General features: G+C 48.6%; 1 protein-coding gene across 1 annotated transcript in view; it reads left to right on the top strand.

Annotated features, from left to right (window-relative positions):
* Positions 1-6036: 6036 nt before the first annotated feature.
* Positions 6037-9630, top strand: part of PROM1 (prominin 1) — a gene marked incomplete at its 5' end in the record, with an annotated part of 89948 nt that continues 86354 nt past the window's right edge. The window contains one exon of the mRNA XM_079920812.1: positions 6037-6259. Coding sequence (XP_079776938.1) covers positions 6037-6259 — 223 coding nt within the window. The remainder of the gene's footprint in view (positions 6260-9630) is intronic.

The raw sequence follows: 9630 nt of genomic DNA, 5'->3' as shown, positions 1-9630 counted from the left end.
AGTAGCCGCGTCCTCACGCCGGAGCTCGGAAGGTGTCTGCGGTCCCGACCCGGGGGCTGAGTGCACCCCTTTCCAGAAAGCTGGGGGCGGGGAATGGGGAATGGAGGGGCTTGCTCTGCTCCCTTCTCCTCCCAACCCTCGGCACCCCCTCCCCGGGCCGCGGCAGGTGGTGCGAGCCCGGGAGCGTCGGGGGAACCAGAGGGGCTGCAGGGCCGGCGAGGTGGACCCTGCGAGAGTTCCGGGCAGGGCGCAGACGCACGCAAACTTTGCGGGCTGCGTGGTGGGTCTTATTTCCGCCCACTGGAGGGGAGCTGGCGGCTGTGGCCAGGTTCCGGGGCGCGAGCAGGCGGTGGTAACGCGAGTGGGACCCCAGACCCCGAGGCTACCGGCTCGTTCTCTGAGAGGGCGGCGGACGAGGCGAGGTTGGTCCGGGGCTTGGGAACTGTTCGGGGGTGAGGGGAGTCCTGGGGAGTGGAACGAGGGGTGCGGGACACTGACCTTCCCCAGCTGGGTATGGAAAGGGGTCACCTTCCTCTGGTTTGCTAAAAGAAGTACGCGGTGCAACCGACCATCACAGGAGGGGGGCTCTGAGGGTGCCATGGGAGGCCTTATCGCCTTGCCCATCTGGCAGCGCACGCACCCCTGGCTTGATGCATCCCCCGGTCTGCTTTGGGTGCACAGCACGGGGACCTTTGGCGATTGCCTGATGGAGAACTGGGTGATGGAGGCGCACCCCGCTGGGTAAGGCGCCGGCCAGGACAACAAAGGGAAGCGTGGACAGAGGAGGAGTTTCGCGGTGCGGGAGAGTCTGGGGCCCGAGGTCAGTTTCCTCGAAAGCCCTCGCCGAGAGCGGCGGGGGATGCGACCAGGGGGCCCTGGGGCACACGGCTTAGGACGGCGACCCCAGTCCACGCCAATCCGCGCCTCGGCGGGGAACCGGCGCCGACTCTCTCGCGGCAGCCAAGTTACTCCGGCAACCCCCTCCCCCAGGGCGACGGCGGATTCCTCGAGTCTCCTGGTTTCCCGCGCCCGCCTTGCCGCCTATCCTTTGTCCCGCAGCCGGAGAGAGGTTCCTGCGCGGAGGGAGCGAGGGCAAGAGCGGCCCCGGCCTGGCGGTGGGTTGGAGGGGAAGGCTGGGGGAGCGGCGCCACCAGCTTTCTGTAGCAACAGGTTGCGCCTGTAGCCCGCGGCGGCTGCTGACCTTGCTCCTGCCCGGGCTGGAGGAAGGTTTTCCCGGGTTTCTGAGAGAGGAGGCTGATCTTTGTTAACACAAGCAGGTGTGATTGAGGTCCTTGAACGTCCCCTCCCCCCATCCCAACAGAGACCCTCTGGAGACCCAAACAGCTGCTGTTCTTTGGTTGCTTGGACCGTATGAAATTGCCGTTTTCGAAAGACTTGAATAGTAGCAACTTCCTATTATTCAATGTGTGTGGAGTTACTACTTAGGCTTTTCTCACTCTTTTGTGAGTTTCCTCCTTCAATGTTCTGGAAGCTGTTCTGCCTGTCAGGGTGAGCCTGGCGGCCGAGTTGAGAATATTGCCGTTCGCAGGGGCAGTCCAGACCCTCAATCGACGGCCAGCCGTGTGTGTGCCAGGCGTCGTACCTATTCTATTTCCAACCCTCCCACACTATTTAAAACACCATTTTACAGACTAGCAAAAAGGAAAGCGTGGAGATTGTAAGCAACTGCTGTCACAGAGCTCATCAGCGGGGCTAGAGACTCCCAGTCTCGAAAGCCAGGGCTCTGGTCGCTGCAGCAGTGCCCTTTAGTTTAGTTTTGTTTTCTTAATGTATCCCATAATTTTTTAATGAACTTCCTTATGAGTTCCACCCTGGACTATTTCTGTGTATCTAGTAAGGTGAAGCAAAGTGCATCAAAGGATAGGTCGAAAATAATAAAACTTTAAACCAAATATTTTTTCGTTGGGACTTTAAAATATGAAGGAAAGCAGTTTTGCAGGGGCAGGAGTTCGCTCTGAGATTTGATCAAGGTCAGGATGCATTGTTAAAAATGACAGAAGCCAATTCTGGGTAATTTGAGCAAAAAAGGGACTGGATACTGGGTGGCTTAGCGAAGTGACAGAAAGGCTGGCTAGCCAGGCTTGGGAGCCCGGAGGAGTGGGACTCAGGACATGCAACAGGACCCCTGATGGGTGTACGGCCATGGCTGCCACCATTAGACTCCGGCTGTGGCTGCTGGCATGTTTCCATCATTGCTAGGATGAAGTGGAAACTGCCTCTGCCTCAGTGTGTCTCATGCACAAGCCCAGGAGTAAGCATCTGATTGGCTGAGCCTGGGCTCAGTTTGGGCACCTCAGCTGGCCTCACCATGGGAGGCAGGGCTGCCACCCCCTGAACTCACAAAGGTGGGCTCAGAAGTTGGGCAGCTCCCATCCGCCCTCCCACCCACCAAAAACCCTAGATGACACCTACACAGATCCTTTTAAAAGAAATTCCTTCAAAAATTCCATCAAAAAGAAAAAGTAGAGAAGAAATGAAGCTGGATGGTCATCGTATTTGCTTTTAAACCAGTGCTCATGGAAGTGCCGATCTCTGGACCCCAGGCTCAGAATCATGTGAGGTATTTGCTTAAAATTCGTGTTCTTGGGTCCCTTTCCCAGTTTGAACTCAGTGTATTTGGATGGAATCCAGGAATCTTCATCCCATAAACCAGAAAATGGTGAATCTACCTTAGTGATTAGTCTAGTGCCTGTTTGAGGAGAGAGGCCCCAAAGGAGCGATTTCCAAAGCCTGCTAAGTCGAGGATTGCAGCTGAAAGTATGCCCCCCCACCCCAGAGTGGTAGACCAGTTGTTCCGCCATGGATGAATCCGGTGAGGGGACAGTCTGCTCCCTGGGTTGGAGGAAACAGCTACAAGCAATCCAACACCTCCCTCCCGTGGGCTGAAGACTGCTCATAAACAGGTGCTTGACCAATTCTGAAATAGGTCAACACGACCATTTTGTGTCAGTCTTCTCTCTACCTGCGACCGTTTGATGTCAGCCATCCTTACTGAGTGCCTGCTGTGCGCCAGACTCCAAGGGTACGCAGAAGATGAGGAAGTCGGGGACCCCACCAAGCTGTTGGGCTAGATCAGTTCAATGCGATACAAGAAGGGCGTTTGGGTGCTTTTGCCTCACGTCTGTTGTTCTGCAGTTGTGCTTGGGAAGATGGAGGTGTCTTTGGAAAGCGGCATGGATTAGCCAGGAGGGAACTCAGGAACAGTGCTGGCTCTCAAACCTTAGTTGTCTAAGAATCTGTCACCAGGGGAGCATGTTAAAAATGCAGATTAATGGGCCACATCTCCAGAACTGAGGTCCTATAATTTCATTTGAAACACAGACTCCGTTTTACGCTGATGCGGCTGTTGGGTCGGGAGCCGTCTTGTGTTTTCTGCTGGCAGTTCCCTGAGCTGCTCTCAGTGGCTCTTGCTACCTCGTGTGCTTTCCCAGGGAAGTACCCAGACCTTCTTTTTTGGAACAACGATTCAGACTGAGATGAAAACGTCTTCCTTTTTGCCTTGACTTTTATCCATTGTCTAGTGCTTCATAAGTAGTGAGATATTCCTAAAAGTGGTCTAAACTTTAAGAGGGACCTACCCTCTGGAGCAAGATGCACGTGCCGCTCAGGTGCTGCCCTAACTCAGTGGAACACCCCATCTTTGCATTTCCGTTGGGATTTCTTTTCCCCTGCTTCTTCACTGAGGATGTCTGGAAGTCTGTTTATTCATAGCTCTCCCGGGGGCCTTCTGCCATTTCCCTCCCGCTGTGTTTCTCTCTGTCCTCAGCTGAGGCTTGGTGGCATTACCAGGAAGTCAGCCTTTCTTAGCAGCTGAGCCTCTAATCCGTCAGCTGCTGTGCTCCTGCCTGCCCTTTAACAGATAAGATAAGATGTGAATGTGGTGTGTGCCTGTGTGTGTCAGTGTGTGGAGTGTACGTTCCTGGTGTGTGTTTCATCTCTGTGCGTTGTGTGTCATTGTGAGCGCATGCATGGTGTGTGTGACATGTGTGTGCATGCCCACCTGCCTGCCTGAAGCAGCACGGTCCTATTCTACCTGAATAACCACACGCCGCCTCTTCTTTCGCATCTTCCTCCTGCCCTGTGCAGCCCTGCAGGCTTCAGAGAGAAATCTTGCAAAAGCCGACTTGTTTTGTTTCCTTCTTATCTGTTCTCTCTGGAAAAGACTTGAAGTCTGAGCAGGGTGCTGATTCCTGGTAGAACCAGTGAAAGGCTAGAGCACTTCAGAGCCTGAGGACAGGTTGTTGGCAGCAGCCATGCCTGGCAGGGATTGCCCTTTGGAAACAGTCACCAGGGTCCTGGTGCGTCTGTGTCTGTGGGTGAGATGGACCTGGAAGCTAGGGGTTCCATGAGGTCGGCACTAGGTGTCACTGGGGATCTGAGTAGCCCATGATTTGATAATGGGAGAGTCGAGGGTCATTCCATTGGCAGACCTGTGCAGAAGTAATAGGAGTGGTTATGAGGCTTAGAAGATGAGGCAGTATCTAAGGGGACCTGATATGAATGAACGTCTTCATTCAAATAGCTCATTAAATCCTACCTCTTGTGTGGAGCTCTCTTCAACTTGGTGGAATATAGGTAGCGGGTCCTCTAGCCTTTTGTGCAGTGTGTCACTTTCTTGGTAGTCCCTCGCCTCCATCTTGCATTGTGTGTTTCAGGAGCACCCTGTCTTTATTTTGAAAGTTCCTGAGTGTGTATCTGATGTAGGAAAGAAAATCAGGGTGTTCCTGACCCCAGAAAAGAATGGGCAAGCAGAGTATCCCCGCTGTTTTTGATTCATCTAGCCTGTTGCAGTGGTACACGCAAAGCAGCTGTTTTGGCTTATTTGGTTTTATATTCAGCAGCTCTTACTGATAGCCAACTGTATGCCTGCCTTGTGTTCAGTTCTGGGGAGAGAAACTCGAGGAGGACAGGTCCACGCTGCCCTCACTAGACACTGGGCTGGTAGCCGATTTTAGGTTCCTGATCTTTCTCCCTTTCCCCAGGGGAGGGCGAGAGTCTCGCTCTGATCTGCTTCTCATCGCCTGGACCCCGAGTCATCCAGGTGGTGACTTGGGACAGAGATTTCCATCAGGGCTACCTGATGAGCGTGTTAGAAACCAATGTCACCCGGCCTTAAAGAGCTTGTTCCCTGCCCTTGAGGCCATGCTTGTCTAGTTTGGGCTGGGGGTGAGTGAAGATGGGATGAAATGAGATCAGTGAGCACATTAATAAAATAAAAGGTGGAGTAAGACATATCTCCAGAAATGGGGAGGATAACCCAAAATTGGAGGAAAGTTAAGCATCTCATCTATTGCTGGGGGCCTCTGCTTCTCTGACTGAAAGGGAGGGTTCTGTAGGGAGAGTGTCTTGGAGTTGGGAGAGTCCAAACTTGGGCTTTGAAAGCAAACTACTGGGTTTGGATTCTACCCCACCATGAATCAACCATGGCCTCGGGCAAGTTGCTGGAATTCGGAGTCAGTTTCCTCTTCTGTAAAATGGGATAATGCCTTAACCGAGGTTCTACCTGCAAAGCATGTAGAACGTGTCTGGAATGTGGTAAGTGCTTAATGAATGTCAGTTTCCAAGACCACACACTCGTTACACTAGCTGGTATTTCTGGGTCTGGCCCCTAGCATGGAACCTTCCAGCTTTCCTGCCCCTGTGCTCTGAAGCAGGCTCTGTGTTTGCTTCCTCCGCCGCGGATTAGGCTGAGGGCTTGCTCTAAAGCCTTGCAGCCTCTCCTCCAGGGGAGCTGCCGGTGCAGGCGGGCTGCAGGCATTAGTGACCCCGCCCCTTCTCTCCCTGCCAGGGATGGTGCTTTGATCGACTGACCGTCCCCCTCCCCCCACAGCCGAGAAGGTTCTCTGCTACCCTTCACCGCATGCCAACCCAGCCAGAAAGCCAAGGATTCCGCAGACTCAGACCTCGCCACGCCTCTACTGCACAGAAACGCACTCCTGTCTTCCCCAAGGCTTCCAGAACCTCTGAAGAGGGAGGTCCCCAGTTCTGCCTCATGTTTGGGGCATCTTGCTAGCTATGGCCCTTCTCCTCCGCTTCCTGCTGCTGCTGGGGCTTTATGGGGACACCATGTCAGAGGGGCCGCCGCCATCATCCGCATACATTCCTGATGGTTTGGAATTTGAATTTCCTCCAACGAGCTATGAGACCAGAGATTCTTATGAAGCTGGACCTACTGGCATCCTCTTTCAAATTGTGCACATCTTCCTCCACATGGTGCAGCCGAATGCCTTCCCTGAAGGTAAGTGCCAATGGCGGGACAAGATACAGTATGTCTCCAAACATACTCACGGGCGCACACACAATATTGTTTGTTAATGACAACACGATCAGTGCAGAATATATTCCGTATATTAAAGTATGAGATTCAAAGTGATTGAATTGCACAGGAGCAGAAAGTATTTAGCCAGAAGTTAAGAAAAATAAATAGGTTGTTAGGAATGTGATGATAAGAAAATGAAATCAAACTGTGTTGCCATGTTGTTTTTCCAATTCTTTATCCTTCTTCCCCTCTTCTTTTGTTTTGTTTTGTTTTGTTTTTTGGTTAGAGTATTGAATTGTTCTCAAGTTCATACCAAAGGTGGAAGTTAGGGTAAAAATGCAAATTCTCTGTCATCAAACGAGAAGTTAATAATGACCTCTCATGGCCATTGAAAGTTACAAATTTAACTCTCCTCCACCCACCGCAAAATGCAGTTTTGACACTGCTTAGGGTAAGGCCAGGGCAGACCATACCTGTTACCTGGGTAACTTGTTTGCTTCAGGTCTAAGAGTTTGAGTGTGAAGCCAGGAGGGAACATTCATGGCATCGTGCTGTTGTTTTGTGTGCGTACTCTCTGGCCTCACCACTGCGGCTCATCTGTACTCGGAAGTCTTCGGGGTATGTGTTTTCAGGAGTGGGATTATGAAAATTCAAATGGTCTGTGGGAATTGTCTGCTATTAAGGTTTGGCAGTCTAAATTTTTATTGATGTAATGTTAGATCTAGCTTAAGCTTGTTCTTTAAACTACAAAGATTTGAATATTATCATTGACTACTAAACATTATAAAATTTGTAGTAATCTTTATCATCTTCCTTAGCTGGCCAGCCATCGTTCATAAGCAGATTATTTGTGTGTGTGTGAGAGAGAGAGAGAGAGAGAGAGAGAATGTATTTAGTGAACTTCAGCACCTGTTTATATTACGGGCAGTTTACAGATTTTCTTAATATATATTTACATAGAATTTTTTACATTTATTTGTCTCAGATTAAGCAATTGAAACAGTCTGAAGTGTACTTTTCAATTTTTTGTTAGTTTAAATTTCGATTCAATGAAGTAAATCTCCCTGAGCCCTACTGTCACAGAAGAGAGTCCTGAACAAGTACTGCTTACTGTTTATGTCGCTGCTTAAAAGACTAAATTTGGAAATCCAAAGGACAGAAGTAGAAAACAAACTGAGTTTATTTATTCATGTTGAATACAAATTCACTATTCTCAATATCTTTTTGTTTACTTTTGGACTTGATGTAAATATAATTGAATAAATAAACACCTACTAGTGTTTTTAGTCTTGGTTTCTTTGTCTTTTTATGTAAAAAGCATAGAATTCAGTTGTTTAATACGAATTTACAGTGACTTCTTTAAAAAGATTGTGAAGTCTCCTGTGTCATTCTAAGGCAGATCATGTAATTAATCCTGTAATCTCTTTCCATATGTCGTTTTATTTTTCTCCCTCTAGATTTCATATGAAGGCTTCCTCACACTTGTTTCACAAGGGAAAACAGTATCTTTAAAGGTCTTCGTTCAAATGATCAGGTTAAAAGACATCCTGCTTCCGATGCATTCTAGGGTTTTCACCTCCAACATCATGATTAGTCTAGAATTTAAATCCTAATGTAATCTGAGGGTGTTAGCCTTGCTTGTCCCTTGACCTTCGTCAATACTTACTACTTCGGAGAAAGAAATTTCCAGAAACAGACCAGCACTACCCCTTTCAGAAAAAATTGTCAGGTTGCTAAGAGAATATAATACTGAATTTAGCAGGTGACGTCTTGGTGTGTTGGTTTTCTTCCACCATCCCATTATTCATATTCTTTCACCCAGTTGCTAGGTTTCGTAATAGCCTCAAAGTGCTCAAGAGGTGCTTTGCAACATAAAGGACACTATGAGGCAATCATGTTTTTCGTGTTTTTTTTTTCCCCCTTGGCACGTGACTTTTTTTAAAAAAATTGAAGTATAGTTGATTTACAATGTCCTGTTGGTTTCAGGTATACATCACAGTGATTCAGTTATACATATATATATATATTCTTTTCCCATATAGGTTATTACAAAATATGGAGTATAGTTCCCTACGCTATACAGTAGGTCCATGTTGGTTATCTATTTTATGCATAGTAATGTGCATCTGTTAATCCCATCCTCCTAATTTATCCCTCCCCTCCCCTTTCCCCTTAGGTAACCATAAGTTTGTTTTCTATGTCTGTGGGTCTATTTCTGTTTTGTAAATAAGTTCATTTGTATCTTTTTTCTTTTTTTGAGCCCACATGTAAGTGATATCATATGATATTTGTCATTCTCTGTCTGGCTTATGTCACTTAGTATAATCTCTAGGTCCATCCATGTTGCTGCAAGTGGCATTGTTTCATTCTTTTTAATGGCTGAGTAATATTCCATTGTATATATGTACCACATCTTCTTTATCCATTCATCTGTCAATGGACATTTAGGTTGCTTCCAGGTCTTGGCTTTTGTAAGTAGTGCTGCTGTGAACTTTGGGGCCACTGCATTTCATGAGCACCAAAACAGAGGCCGATGTCTTGATAATTGAAGATGCAAGAGAGAGAGAGAGAGAGAGAAAGAGATAGATTTATATGTATTAGCTTAACTAAATACATCAACCAAAGCAGGTGACTTCAGGATGAGTCCTCTGTGGAGTAACATCTTCACAGAAGATAATATCCCACAGGTCTGTTCTTTCATGTGAGAGAGAAGTTTTGAGTGCACAGTCCCGGTGCAGGAACAGAAGAAGAAGGGACGGCCCTGGAGCCTCGGCTCCTTCTTTTCATGCTATCATTGGGGAGTTTTCCACATTTACATCCTGTTTCCAACCAAAATGGAATACCCAGTTTTGCATTTGGAACTCTCTAAAGAGAAGCCCATCCTGGTAAATACAAGATGGAAAGGTTTTGTTTAGCTGTGGCTTGAGACAAAGGCCTATTCCTGGATAGAAGAAAAGATTAGCTTAGATTAGACCAGGCAGACAGGTAACTACAGCTCGGCAGAGTGTGCTCTAGTACCTGGTGGGTATTTCATAAATCCTGCCCCGATCTGAAACTGCAAGGGAGATGTGGTGTCCTGGGCTTGGCTCACTAAGAAGACAGTGATGGCTTACATTAGGGGGGAATCGTCTGTCCATGCATTAACCTAGAAAGGGTGTTGAGGGCAGGATGTGTGTGTGTATGTGGCGGGGGTGGGGGGCCATGGGGGGAGCTGGGGAAAGAGCATTCCAGGCAGAGGAAACGGCATGTCCGTGGAGTGGAGGAGACCGTGGTTCATGGTGGACCTGTGAAGTGCGTATTCGTGGAGTAAGTCTGCCAGGGTTGGGGAGCCAGAGCTGGAGGACCCTGAC

This window comes from Stenella coeruleoalba (genome assembly GCF_951394435.1).
Source record: "Stenella coeruleoalba genome assembly, chromosome: 4".
In the NCBI taxonomy this organism is placed as follows: domain Eukaryota; kingdom Metazoa; phylum Chordata; class Mammalia; order Artiodactyla; family Delphinidae; genus Stenella; species Stenella coeruleoalba.
The sequence above is the reverse complement of the archived record's forward strand: the minus strand, read 5'-3'. Positions and strand labels throughout refer to the sequence as shown.